Source organism: Triticum aestivum, chromosome 6A (assembly GCF_018294505.1).
Source record: "Triticum aestivum cultivar Chinese Spring chromosome 6A, IWGSC CS RefSeq v2.1, whole genome shotgun sequence".
Classification (NCBI taxonomy): Eukaryota; Viridiplantae; Streptophyta; class Magnoliopsida; order Poales; family Poaceae; genus Triticum; species Triticum aestivum.
Window position 1 is genome coordinate 602,604,709 of NC_057809.1, and position 14,909 is coordinate 602,619,617.

The 14,909-nt window shown below is 39.7% G+C and overlaps 1 protein-coding gene across 1 annotated transcript; it reads left to right on the top strand.

Annotated features, from left to right (window-relative positions):
* Nucleotides 1-11,333: 11,333 nt before the first annotated feature.
* LOC123131288 (uncharacterized) lies at nucleotides 11,334-14,166 on the top strand. The gene is made up of 4 exons (XM_044550991.1): nucleotides 11,334-11,778; nucleotides 12,765-12,846; nucleotides 13,551-13,749; nucleotides 13,864-14,166. The coding sequence occupies exons 1-4, from the start codon at nucleotides 11,417-11,419 to the stop codon at nucleotides 13,998-14,000; spliced, it is 780 nt and encodes a 259-aa protein (XP_044406926.1). The 5' UTR covers nucleotides 11,334-11,416; the 3' UTR covers nucleotides 14,001-14,166.
* Nucleotides 14,167-14,909: the final 743 nt, after the last annotated feature.

Sequence of the window (14,909 nt, forward strand, 5' to 3'; positions counted from 1 at the left end):
CAAATGTTTGCAGGTTTTTTAAAATTCTCATCATGTATGTAAAAAAATATTCATCAAGTACATAAAAAATGTCTGCTGTGTAACAATAAAATATCTGTCATATTATAAAATTGTTTATCATGTATTAAAAAAATGTCCAACTCTTATCTGTAATATATACAAGTTATATGAAAAATGTCTACCATATATTTAAAACACTCAATGTTTATTAGGAAATGTTTAAATTTATTTAAAATATTAAAAAATGTTGATCATGCATTTCAATTTCTTCAACATAGTTTTAAAAATGTTTGAACCGTCTTAAAAAAATGTCATGTATTGTTTGCATATATTAAAAATCTGAAACATGTATTTGAGAAATGATAATATATTAAAATAACTATAAATTATATATGTGTGTTTGGCCAAATAATTCATCCAAACCAAATCGAAAATTTGAAAATGGAAAATATAAAAATGGAAAAAGAAACCAAATACTAATAATAAAAGAAAACAAAATTAGAAAAGTAAGTACAATATGAATATAAGAAGAAATGGAACTTGAAAGAAAATATGTAAAAAAAACGATGGAAAAAGGAAAACTTACGAAAAATAGAAAGAGCTGAAGAAAATAGAAAAATAAAAAAAACAGACACCATGCTAGTCTATCCACCTGTGAAAACCACCGACTGAACGAACAAAGCCAGCGCGAGACACTCCCCTATGTTGCGCAGTGTGGCCCGACCCAGTACATCTGGTTGGGTTTTTCGTTTTTTGCTCAAAAACAAAATCTGGTTGGTTTAGCAATGTACAGTTTCGTATAAGCACAAAAACTGGTGAAACGGCTTCATTAGTTTGTACTCCCTCCTTCCCGAAATATAAGGCACGCTTGACTTTGCACAGTTTTTTTATACATGACTTTGACCATTAATGTATACCAAAACATTTGGATTGAACATGTATCAATAAACAATTCTATTGCATGTGTCTTTACAATAATTATAGAGATACAATAAGTGAAAATTATAGTCAAAGTTGTGCGATGAAGACCAAAAAAGTCAATACGGCGCCTTATATTTTGGGAAGGATGGAGTATAGCCCACTAGCCGAAACCACTAATCTTCATCCAAACTAGGCCCAGGAAGAGACATGGCGATGATCACTCGTTCTAGGCCGAGTGAGGCCCATTAGTCACACAGCTTTAATTTTTCTCCAAGTACGAACCGAGAGGTTTGGTGGGGGAAAAAGAAACTTGAATCCGAAAGTGATGTTCTAATCCCGAGCTCGCATGAGCTCGGGTGAACAGTAAAATGAAAAAAAAGTTCAAAAATTCCCATTTTTATGTGAAACTTTGACAAATGTTTTCATAGATTGTGAAATTTCAGCATCAAATGACATTCATGTAAAATGTGGCAAAAAACGATGCTCCAAAATGCGTTTGAAAACAACGTTTTCGAGTATCAATTTCTTTGCCACATTTTCGACGAATGTCATACGGTGATGAAATTTTATAAGCTATGAAAACATTTGTCAAAGTTTCACACACAAAAAAATCAGAATTTTTTCAATTTTGTTTCATTTTTTATTTTATTGTTCACCCGAACTCATGTGAGCTCAGGATCAGAACAGCAGCATCCCTTGAATCCTTTGTGCTCTGTTGCCATCGCCATTGGAGATGAGGCACTAGCCGGCGATGGGGGTACCCGCCGTCACCTACTCTCTCTCTCTCTCTCTCTCTCTCTCTCTCTCTCTCTCTCTCTCTCTCTCTAGATGACCTAGAAGAAATATTTAGAGCATGCAAACATAAAATGTTAGAGATAACGTTGAGAGAGAATCTATTGCATAACATGGTTTTTGCCTTTTCTCTTAGATGGCCTAGAAGAAATAAACATAAGATAGTCCGATCAACCACCACACATGTCTTCACCCATTAGTATGTACGGAATATAACCCCTTCAATGACACTGCACAAGGAATACAGGTCACCTACCTAGTGAATTATTTGGATCAGGAAAACGCTAGTGAATTAACTCAAAGGTTGCTTACTACCCTTCTAGTGGAATATTAAGGGCCTCTTTGATTCACAAGATTTTGAAAATGTAGGAATAGGAAAAGTATAGGATTACAGTGGCATGTCAATTTGAATCCTATAGGATTAGCAAAGAGTGTTTGATGCCACATGAAAAACAAAGGAATTGTAAAAGGAGGTTGGAGTGGATGTTATATTTCCTATGAAATGTAGTACAAAAAATTTCATAGGATAAATTCCTATGGGATCCAATCTTATAAATCAAAGGGCCGACATAGGAAAAATTCCTAAGGATTTCAGTCCTCCAAAAATCCTAAAGAATTCCTTTGAATCAAAGGAGACCTAAATGTTTTGGCGGTGTTCATAAGATGACTTGTACTCCCTCTGTTTCTAAATGTAAGCCTTTTAGAGGTTTCAATACAGACTCCATACAGATGTATATAGATGCATTTTAGAGTGTTGATTCACTCATGTTGCTTCGTGTATAGTTTATATTGAAATCTCTGAAGAGGCTTATATTTAGAAACGAATGGAATAGAAGATGGACCTACTTTTTGTGGTAGTTTTGTGGTCGCAGAAAGGTAGGCAGCGCAGGACCATGCCTTTGCTTTTCTGATCAAGCAACCAACCTATAAGGCTATAATTGCTACCTTCGTTTCTTCTCCTTCGATTGTATCTTCATAGGACGACCACCGATACACAAACGCATGTGTATATGTATATTGATCACAACTTCACGAGATGTCCCTTTTCCTTTATTTCTTTTAACTTTCTCGCATAGGAATCGGACGTCGACTGATATTTGTGGAATCTTAGGGCACATCATGAAGCACTGGTCCCGATGTTGACTCGATCTGCATACAATACATGATCGCGAAATGATTGATCGATTTGCGAAATAGGATGGAGATGATACGTACGATATACTACAGTGCATTGTTTTGTAGACTGTACTACCAAACATGCACATGTTCATCCATGATAGTTTGCAGATTCGATCGTGATGTGCATGCCAACGCATGTATGCACGAATAGTGTACTACAGTTGTATATATAGTAGCATAGATATGCATGTACAGTACAGTTGTTAACTGGAGACACCAAGCGATCTGCTTGGTAAGCTACCAACGAAAATTGCAAATCAATGATGTTAACTGGATACACGTATCATCTGTGATATATCCAATCCAATGAACACCTAGCGTGTAGAGGTATATATCAATGGGATTAATCAATTGAAGCATGCATGTCCTGTTGATCATTGGCTGTGTGCAGGAAGATCGGTGGACCCTGCCTGTATAATGCATTTTTTTTTGGAATCCGTTCTGTCATTTTGTACCAATAGATATTATATATGGCTGGATATATGTGCTGCCTAACTTGTCCATAAGAAATATACGGTAGACCGGGCAATACATACAGCTAGCTGGTGCATACAGTCATGTTCTAATACTACAGAATTGACAACTAATAATCCCAGCCCCACTTGAGAAAACTGAACATGAAGAATGAGACGGCACTGCCATCTACTCCCTCTGTCCCATAATATAAGAGTGTTTTTTTTACTTTATTGTAGTGTCAAAAACACACTTATATTATGGGGCGAAGGGAGTGGCATATATGTATGGCTATACGGGTCATCATAGAGGGTTAATTAGACAATGTATTCTGTATCAATATACTCCAGCAATATATAGTATACTGCGCAGCTTTTGAAAATAAATGTTTGCAAAAGTGGAGTATTTAACAAAAAAAAACTACTACAATTCGTGAAATGATACCTACAGACTACCACTTTACAAATTTGTGCCGAAAACTATCATTTTCTCACTAATCCTTGACTAAAAACTACCAAGTCTGAAAAGAGCCCGATTCAACTCGTTTAAACGCGTTTCTGACTAGTTGGGCCCACACGCCAGTGTCTATCTTCTTGCTCCTCCTATATCTCCCTAAAAAAGGCAATCTAGTCCGCATAAGTTTCGCCAAAAAGCAATCAGATCCCTGTTAATTTTGAAAAAAAGCAACCGAGTCCCTTTACCGTGTTTGGCGGTGGCCATAGCACGCATCCGAGCTCGTTCATGGTGCTCTCCGTGGTGGACATGGCCGCCGTCGTCGAGCAGCGCCTCGAGGCCCGCACTCTAGCGCCGGCCGCGGCCAGCCGCTGCTGGTGTCCGCTCCTCCACTGGCCACGTTTTATTCCTTGCTGGTGCTCTCGGACGGGCGGCGACTGTTGCCTCCGCTGCTGCTCCTTGGGTCGGCGGAGCTAGCTCTTCCACGCACCGCGGCCAACTCACGGACGCACCGCGGCCAGAGCTAGCTAGCCACCGTCGATGCATGCCGCCGCTCGCTGTCGGTGCTACTTGTGGCCGCCGTTGCTCCATGCCCGCTTATGCTATTTAAAAAAAACTAAGGACCTGATTGCTTTTTTAGCCCGCTTATGTGTGGCCCAACTAGTCAAAAACGCGTTTAAACGAGTTGAATCGGGCTCTTTTCAGACTTGGTAGTTTTTAGTAAGGATTAGTAAGAAAATGATAGTTTTTGGCACAAATTTGTAAAGTAGTGATTTGTATGTACGATTTCACGAATTGTGGTAGTTTTTGTTAAATACTCGTAAAAGTGATGTCCAGAAGCAACTCGTACTGCCCCTTTGCTACACTCTGGATAGTATATATATATAATAAAGTTGTATCCGTGATGCTTGTGACATTCCCGTAGCATATTTGTCCGGTAACGTTTGCATATACTAATGTAGACAGAATCTTCAAATATGATGTGGCAAAGCTAATTAATGTATGCACGTGTCATCGACTCGATCCTCTGTTGCTTATCTATCGTGCCTCTTTTAGGGCATGTACAATGCATGGCCTCAGGATGATGCCCCGTAGACCACGTAGGATCGGATATCAGGAAAAGTAGATTCACATGAAGCAACGGGATCCTCTGCAGGAGATGGGTGCTTAGAGAGATAAAAAGTGTGGTCCGGTGCATAAAGCTGAAAAATGTTGAAGTGAAAAGTAGAGATGCATGTCTAGTGAAAGTCTTTATTTTCTACTTTTTGATGAGGCCCACTAGTGGTGGCTTGCATTGGGGAGAAAAAAATCAATGTAGATGCCTCAAACTACTTTTTGTCATGTGACATCTGTATCCATATGCCATCATTGTACATGCCCTAATTTTGTTAATTTATGATATGCTTTCCATACCATCCGTTCCCAAAATGTGGCCTCTCTCCCAAAATGCAAGATATATTTTAATTCATTAAGACAAATATCTTTTTTTAGTGACACTAAGACGAATCTTTGGTCGTTAATTAGTTTTTGTGGGAATTATTTTGTTTGTTATCTGACATAAAGAATATGGCACTAAGTTCATCAAATAGAATCATATTTATCATCACTTATAATACATATTAAGTCATTTAACACCTCTTATCACACCCGATTAGACCAGAACAATATGTGATTCATTGACCGCATACGGTCGACAAAAGACAACCGTTTGTGATGCGCTATAGTAAAAAACACTTGTGGGTGACGTAATGCACATCGCACATGAGTATCATAGCCCTTTGTTAATATAATGATGCACAAATCTTTTGCGTGTTCCCAAAAAATTGTTGTTTATGATGTGACTTGTCACATCAAACATAATTTTTTGCAATTGGGCATGTATCCACACGGTTGCCCATACGCAAATGTGTCTCATGTGGATATGGTCGCGGTTGGGTACAGGGCAATTTAATGCACATTCATTCGGAGCAGGGTGAGCGGTCGACGGCACCTAACTAGTGAGAGAGGCGGCGATGGTGGCTAGTCGGAGAGGTGCGGCTGCAACGAAGGCTTTTATAGGGCCTGCTCGATGTGGCTGCAGGTTCTGGCGGCTGCTCCGGGCTGGTGGCTTGTGTTGTGGCAGCCTATTCGAGGGGTTGTCGTATATCTGGAATCATCTACTTTGTGTATGTTTCCCGGATATATATCGATAAGTTGGAACACAAGCGCACATAATCCAATACCGATATAGTTCGTGTAATCCGTATCCCCTCCAAAAAAGTGCTAACCTATACCCTCCAACAAAGTTGAAAGTATACTCTTTCAAGGACGGAGACCCTATGCCACAATTTCATATTTATAGATGAATTCTTACAAATTGTCCACTTTTTGGAATATATATATAGCCTGAAAATGTGCCGTTTGGGTTTGTTTCCACGCCGTTAGATATGATATCTTTTTACTAACTCGTATTATATCATAATCATATGAAAGAAGGATAAAAAAACCTAGTCCGCGGCGGGCCATCTGGTACGTACGTGTATTTTGCTCCCCATGTCTACTTACCGGCACTGGCGGAGGGCTCCGGTGGGCAGGGTATGGCAGCCGCCATACCTTGATTTCGGGCAAAACAAATTTAATACGTATGCTTCTACGGATCTACCGATCGACAAACTCTGGACTCGTTCGACTGCAGCGCCGGTACAGAGCCTGATGGGCCGACGCATCCAGGCTGTTGGGCCAGTAGCGGTGCCCCGTGGAGATCGACCACGGGCAGGATCGATTCGATCGAGCGCCTACGAACCAAAAAAACGGCACACACGCACGCTCTCCAGACGCGACGCAACCCAAAGGCCAAAGCTAGCGCGGCGGCGGCGGCTGGCCAGGTCGCGAGGACAAGGCGGGCGACCAACGAAGGCGGCAGGCTGGGGGCTTAAAGGGCTGCGGCAGCAAGCTTCAGCGGTGGCTCCAGCGCCGCTCCAGCGAAGGCAGCAAGCGACATCTTCAGCGGCGGCAGCAACTGATGGCTCCAGTGGCGGCAGCAAGCTCCATTGGGATTTTCCTGGCAATTCCTTGGTAATTCCCCAGGGTCCGAACCAGAGACTAGTTGCAGCCACTTTGTTTAGGTATTGCCGATTTTTCTTCTATCAATTCTCCAGGATCTGAAGTTCCGAACCAACTGCACTAATTCTGAATATAATTGTGTACTGTACAAACAAGTTTCTGTATTTAGATGATTGTACGTATAAGCTAATAAGATGCCCAGCCTGTGTTGTTCTGTCCAGATTACTAGAAGATGGATAGAAAGGGGAATGGACTAGTAAATCCAAAGAAAAGGGGAAGAGGTAATTTCTCTTTGTCCTGAAATTTTATAGCAATTTTGAACAGCAACTTCAAACCTTAAATTCAAGCAGATTGTAGTGATATATTAATGTTGTGATTGCAAATTTGAAGAAGTATTTTGAAGTATTTGGTAGTGGCAGCAGCTCAAAATCAAATCCAAGCACCCGTGAAAGTGTCAATATTTCGGCACATGCCATTGAAAGCTTCATTATCGATATATTTTAGGTTGCTTTCCTATTGAAACATGCCTACATATTCATTGTATTTGGTTTTTGGTTTGTAATTTGTCTTAACTCTTTTGATTTGCATCAAAAGAATTATTTTCTTAAGACTTCGCCACACCTTAAATTTTTTTCGTCCTCCGCCTCTGCTTACCGGTATTGTTCTTCTAGTTGTGATGCGACCTGGCTTTAATTTCCACTATCATGCATGTATTGGTGTATTATGTATGCTACTCCATCACATAATATAAGAATGTTTTTTTTTGACAGTAGGGCATAGTTCATAAAGTTCTCTTTTGTGTACGTGCATTGCCTTTATTAGTTTTTTTTTTTGGGGGGGGGGGGGGGGGGGGGGTGCGTGCATTGCCGTAATTAGTTGAGAGCTTATCTGGCAAAAAAGAATGATAAGTTGAGATCATGACCGAATGCAGATTTGTGTGTGCAATGACACGTAAAGTATACTAGTGTAGTAGCCGTATAAAAAGTAGGGAGACGCAGCTTTTGTATATGAATACAGAATGTAGGTAAGATTCGGTATTAAATATGCCCACATCTTTTGCATACATGCGTCGTTTGTCGGCAGCTACACGAATACAGGTTGATTCGCATCTTTTGCATACAGGTTGATTCGCACGCGTGTAACGACACGTAAATTTTGAAATGAAAAAAAAACGGCTGGACTAGTGGCGTACGTTCGTAAGTCGTAACACCGCTTGCTCCTGCATTCAGTGTCGTGTAGGTGCAGATTGTTATCTTGCTTGCCTTTTGCTGAAGAATTATTGTTCGTTTCGTTCAAGCGTGAATCAGGCTCGACATGCAGCTAGCTCTCTCTCAGAAAGCACCCGCAAAAAAAAAAAGCTCTCTCTCAGAAAGAAAATTTTGTTCGGATAAACTTTCTGTATGCTTGACCACCGGCTCATAGTTACGGTTCACTGGGTTTTTTTTACTTTTGCTCCAGTGGCCTCCACCGGACTCTACTCAGGGTGCGTTGCCGGAGAGTAACGCTACGGCGTGTTTACCCGTGGGCTTTGACTGGCCCTTCTTTCATACTTCCTTCGTTCTAAAATTAGTATAAAGTTGAATCATTTTTGAAACGTAAGGAGTATGTTATTTGCGTTATACAGTTGTGCCGGACACTCTTGAGCTTACAGAGCAGCACCGGCGGAGCTTCAGCAAGACTCAATGGGTCATGGCATGCACATGGCTGGAGCATTTCTAATAGAGCCTAGCCCACAATACCTACATGCGGAGCAGGAACGCAACAGTCTCACTAAAGCATTCGTTTGTGTCTCAAAAAAAAAAACTAAAGCATTTGTTCGATCGTTCCTCGATAAAGGCACTCGGAGGAGGAGCTTAGGGTCTGGCTGCCCCAACTGCGCACATCAGCCGCCGGCTGCCACGACGCTCGCCACTGTTGTCGAATGTCATGGCTTATTTTGTGCTCTCTGGCCCGCCCAACTTTTGTTTTGTAGCCCCGCCGCTGCAGAGCAGTGAGTTAAAAGATATATTCATGGGCCTGGCTGGTGTGCAGATTATACTAACGAAGAGTCTTCTTCAGGGGCTATATTAATCCTCCGTCTCGCAATAGGCAATCGCCATATGAGCGGGTCCAATATGAGTTTCTGGAGGGGTGGTTTTTGGAAGATTTTATGACCGGCTTGGACCGCTTTTCATCATTAAAGAAACATAGAAAAATGATTTTATTTTTTATTTCTTCTTTCTATTTGCATCGGCCAGCCCGTTTAATAATCAGCTCGTGCCTGGGCCAAGGAGCAACACCCATGGGCTAGCACGGCATGGCCCGGCTATTAAACGTGCCACGGCGGGCCGTACCGGGCCAGGCATGATTAGCACTGGCCGGGCCGGGCTGGCACGTTTGGCCAGGTCTGATACATGATGAATATTATTTTTCAATTTTTTAATACAACTTGAATTTTTTTTCAAACACAGGTTGGACATTTTTTAAAACTATGTAAGCATATTTCCCATTGTATGAATGGTTTTTAAAAATTCCATGAATGTATTTTTGAAACGCTTGAAATTTTTATTAGATCTCAGGTACATTTTTGAATGGTATAAAATATTTGAAAAATGCACTAATAGTTTTCTACATTGTATATTTTTTAATGTAACAAACATTTTTTAAGCCTATGAGTTTCTTTTAAATGCCACAAACGTTTTTTCTTGAATGCTACCAAAAGTTTTAAAGGTTGTGCAACATTTTTTGAACACTGCATGACCATTTTTAAATGAGTGGTGAACATTTTTTAAAATTTAAATAAGCATACAATATTATTCATTTTAGAAATGCAAGTAAAAGCAATAAAAATAAAAAAGGAGGGAAAACAAAAGCCAATGCTCCTCCTACGCTGGGCCGACCCATTAAGGCCTTATACAATGCAATACGCTTAGGAAAGGTGCTTAGAGAGATAAACCTATGTTTGTTTAAGCATTGGTGTTTATTTATAGAGGGTAGATACTTAATAAGGCACAGCTTTTGTAGAAATAGAAATTGATGCTTTAGAAAAGATCGATTTATTTTTGTAAGCACCTAACAGTATGCAAGGCCTAAGGAAGCGCTAGAAGTGACCGCCTGTTTCATCTCGCTTGAAGCAGAGACAAAGCGCTCCCAGTCTTCTTTAGCCACCATTAGCTCACGTAGGCCGTGTTGGGCTTAATATAAATAAATATTTGCATGATTTTTGAAAAATTCTCGTGAAATTTTAAAAATGTTCACATGTTTAAAAATACGTTCATGTTATTTAAAAAATATTTAAATGTAAAATTTTCTTTGTGTAATTTTCACAAAACGTCCTACCATTAAAAAATATATTTTTATGATATTTAAGAAAATGTGTCACATTTCACAAATACTCCCTCCATCCGAAAATAAAGAGGGATGTATCTAGAACTAAAATACATCTAGATACGTCCCCTTTTATTCATGTTGATGACAAGTATTTCTGAACGAAGGGAGTAGGTTTCATGAAATTTTGGAAAATATCCTTGCAATATGAAAAAATTTCATGTAGTTTTGAAAAATTTCTTCATAACATATTAAAAAAATTTAATGACTTCAAAAGAATTTCATGACTCCTAAAAATGATTGCACGTTTAAAAAAATGATCACTAAAAAATATTTTCTACTAGTTTTCATATTTTTCTTTCTCGGTTTTCACCAATATTTTTTTCTTTTCTTCCATTTTCTCCTAATAACATATTTTTTTCTCGGTTTTCTTCTTTCATTGTTTATTTTTTTTATTGTTTGCAGTGGTTTTCTCTGGTTTTCCTGTTTCCCTTTTCTTTTCCCTTCGTTTTTTTCTCTTTTTTCTTTTTTCAACACAGGTCTACATTTTTATTACACATTGTACATTATTTCGTAAATGTCAATAGCTTTCTTAATACATGTTAAATTATTATTTTTCAAATTTATGTTTTGATGTTTATTGTTTCCATGCACACTCTACATTTTTTGTATACATCAAAAACATTTCTTATGCGGGTTTAACATTTTTATTATACATGATTAAAAAATTTAAATATGTGTTTTGATGTCTATTTTTTTCGTACAGACCACACGTTCTTTTTATACATCCGGATAAAGATTATACGCGCTTAACATTGTTTGAATTACACCACCGTTTCTCTACATTGTATAAAAGTTCATGAAATTCCATGCACATGTTTTTGAAACGTGTGAATACTTTTTAAATGTGACAGACATTGTTTTGAAAGCTACCAGCATTTTTTAAGTTACGGTAAATGTTTTTTGCACTGCGTTAACACTCTTCAAAATCTCGATTTTAATTTTTTTGGGAAGTGTAAATTAAGTTTTGGATTATAGTATGTGTTAAGAATATATTGAAAAATATTGACAAAAGTAAGACAGAAAACCAAAGAATGAAGAAACGTAGAAAAAGGAACTAACCTGAAAGGTGGGCCTGCACATTACTTGCGGCTAGGAGGGCGGTCCTTCAGAGAGACCTTCTTCGGTCTCGCTACGAGCGAGGCATTAGGCGCTCCGGCCCCGCTCTGGATCGTTGTCCGTTACATCACCGTCCACCGGAGTCGCCGAGATGACTGGCCGCCATGACGAGCGCGCCACCGGCGAACCCCGGAGATCCAAGCGGTCCAGGCCGGAGGCGAAGGCGGCGGAGCCTCCGGCACGCCGGCCCAAGCGCGCCGAGGGCCACGTTCCTCCGCCCAAGCGTCGAGCTGCGAGGGTTGCGCGACCATCTTCGCCCCCTCACGGCCATCGGGATTCGGAGGATGTGGCCGTGGCTCCTCCCCCCGCACGCCGCGTGGAGGCCCCGGCTCCTCCGCCCAAGCCCGAGGACTCCGTCCGCCCTAATTGGCATCGCACCGCGTACAGACTCCGCAACCGCGTCGTCCCGGATACCAGCAACCGCAAGCCCGCCCCCAGCCGCTACGACAACGGGTAATCTCTCCACACCCGCAACGCAATCACTTCCTTGCTTAATTGTTAATTCTCCCTATAATGTGCTGCATGCTTTGGATTGATTTGATCGATGGATATAGTGAACCGTTTCTGTGATGCTGCACCGTTTCTGTGAAGTTTGGTCACATGATTGATTTTGCTGTTATGCTGACCACATGAGCCAAGCTTCAGACCCCTGCCCTTGCCACTAACTTTGTTGAATAGACCAACATTAGCAGTTAGTAGTAATTGGTATTAATTGGATTGTTATAGTTTCAACTATGTAATCAACAACTAGAAATATGATCTGCATGCTGGTGATAGATGCTGTCTTTTACCTATCTACTGTATTCTTGAACAGTTGGTTTACTTGTTTCTGCATACCCTGCTAGGGGGTTCCCCTTTAAAGTGCAACAATTCGACATTTGTGCCTAGGATATTTAAGCAACATGAAATCCTACAATCGCTTCCTTCATCTCTTATCTGTTATCTCACCATCAAGTCCTTGCACTACAATACTTTTCTCATCGTGTCTCCGTCTTTGAGGGTCACTGGTTATGACACAGTTTAATGTGCTCCCTGCCTGCTATTTACTTTATTTTTCCATCAACAAGTATGAGGTATAGTATCTAGGTCCAAAATTGTCTGAAGTTATCACCTGTCATTCAATTCTCCATTGAGAAGTATGAGCTGTAACCTCTCACTAGTGATAGCATCGAGGTCCAAAATTGTTTGTCGATGTAAGTTATCGCCTTTTGACTTTCTATTTGTTAGAGGTTTAGTGCTTCTGTTCTACTCCCTCAGTCCCAAAATAAGTGTCTCAACTTTGTACTAACTTTAGTGCAAAGTTGTACTAAGATTGAGACACTTATTTTGGGACGGAGGAGTATGTGATAATACCATTCAGTGTTAACTCGTAAGTACTAGTTTGATGGAAAACAGGCAAGCAAGATATCTGTATGATGTTGACACTTCTGCTCTTTCAGGATAGAAATTAAGCATGATGTAACATGGCAAACTCCGACGTGTGCACGTGTGGCTTTGGAACACTACAACAACATGAATCAGGTTTGCTCTATTCTACTCAAGTATATAAATATTGCATAGTGCCACTTAGTGGTAGGGTAGTCATTCAACATTTAGTTCATCAGATTGGGACAACTTTTCAGCTTTCTTTACTTTGTGCTTTGAAAGTCAATGTACCGTTTTCCACCGGTGAAAATAAGTCAAACTGGAACAAACTTGATCTTGCAAGTGCTTCAGATATGGGTGTGTATGATTATAAAGAAACTAGCATGCGGTCTAGAATGCTTCTTCACTGTGTATGATGTGCTGCCTGCGTCTTTTGCATGAGGCTCAATAGGTCTGGTTTGGCCCTATGTACATGTAAGTATTGCTAGAACAGCCTGCAAGTTCTCTAGACTCTGGTATCACAAGGTTATCACGTAGTCTTGTCTTGATGTTCTGTAGAAGTTCCCCAAGAATATCCCAGTGAGTTGGACTTTGTAAACCGTGATCATGCTCTTTAATTGCTTCCAAAGTGTGCAATGTGTTTTGCCTCTTAACCTACCCAAGTTCTCCGTTTTTCTTATCCTTTCCCAGTTTGTTTTTCATGATAAGATTAATTTTATTGCACCCTTGAACTGCCCTGTTATGTTGGTGACTTCCACAGACTAAATCTAACAGTTCATAATGCAGTACCAAGTGCCTAGCTACTCATTAATTCATATATGCACCCTTGGATTGCCCTCTTATGTTTGTGAATTTGTTAGGGGGATGAGCATGAGATGGTTAAAGCAGTGAGCAGTCATGTCTTTGTCTTCAATGGTATCTGGTTCCATGCGAATTTCCTTGCTAAGCGAAAAGGAGCCACCACCTGCGTTGATCTCGTCCCCAAGTACTTCTTTGCTGAACTGGAAATCGTGGGGACGAAAAAACTATCTTGTGTTTCATGTGTTAAGCTTGACCCAGGTATATATGTTCAATAATCCAAGTTTCACTCTTTGTTCACACAAAATTTATCTTGATGAATTCTGCATGCGGGTGTGTTTTTTTTTAATAAAATAAATGATTTTACACCCGCAGGTGATCCCCAAAACATTGGTGGTTGTAGCCTGTGCTATGATAATATCATGCATCCTGCTGGCGGTGGATACCACGGTGCCCAAGCTCGATCTGTTCGACATGCTCCTGGTGGCCTACAGATTTCATTCAAGTTCTGAATGCCGGAGTATAATATAGGCGGAAGAAGAAGAAAATTGTGTTTAATTATGAGCGTCAAACCTGTTACAGTAGAATCATGCATCATTTTGGTTGTATGAAGGTTAAAACTCCACTCTGATGTATGTCCAATGTTTCATGTAGTGTAAGGAGGTGCTTGTTACATTTTGCTGTGAAAGTGTGAAGCAAGATGTTTGACATGGATTCAAACATTTTAATACTCATCTTTTACACAGAAATTCTAGATTATAATCCTCAGCTCGAATATATATTTCATAACTCGCAAGCGGCAACGATCTAGTGCTATTGTTGCTGGCAAAATGGCCCTGAATCTGTAGTTCCCTTCTAATTCGATTTCTATGTAGAAAAACATTTATATTGTACTGTGCATTTTTTAGAATTGTTTCAGTTTTTTCTGGAAACAGTTTTTTGCCCGAACTTTGACACAAAAATGAAGTGTATTTTCCTTAGTTTCTTTTCTATATGGAAAAACATTTTGAAAATTTCCCAGATTAAACATAATGGTAGTGTGCATTTATTAAAATTGTTTCAAATTTTTCTGGAAATTTAGATTTTTTTGCCAAATTTGACTCAAAATGTCCCTGAATGTGTATTTTCCTTCTAGTTCTTTATGTTTGTCAAAAAGTTTTGAACTTTACCAGATTGAATATAAGGATATTTTTGTTTTTTTAGATTTTTTTTCAGAAAAAATTGGGCACATTAATTTTTTGGGTCGAATCTTTTTGACACCATTTAGCGCATTAGAGACCATCATGGACATTTCATATGTTCAAAATACGAAAATATCTGAAAATGAGACATAATTGATGAACTTAGGTCTCACACACGACTTTGGTACAGTACATGATAATTTTCCTAGGTGGCACTCGTGGGAGAGAAAGTATGCCAAT

What these genes read in the sequence shown, in the direction of transcription:
- LOC123131288 (XM_044550991.1), top strand. Translation starts at nt 11,417, where the DNA reads ATGACTGGCCGCCATGACGAGCGCGCCACCGGCGAACCCCGGAGATCC. An exon ending in ACTACAACAACATGAATCAG is followed by an intron (nt 12,847 to 13,550) that starts GTTTGCTCTATT and finishes TGAATTTGTTAG; the next exon opens with GGGGATGAGCATGAGATGGT. An exon ending in ATGTGTTAAGCTTGACCCAG is followed by an intron (nt 13,750 to 13,863) that starts GTATATATGTTC and finishes TTACACCCGCAG; the next exon opens with GTGATCCCCAAAACATTGGT.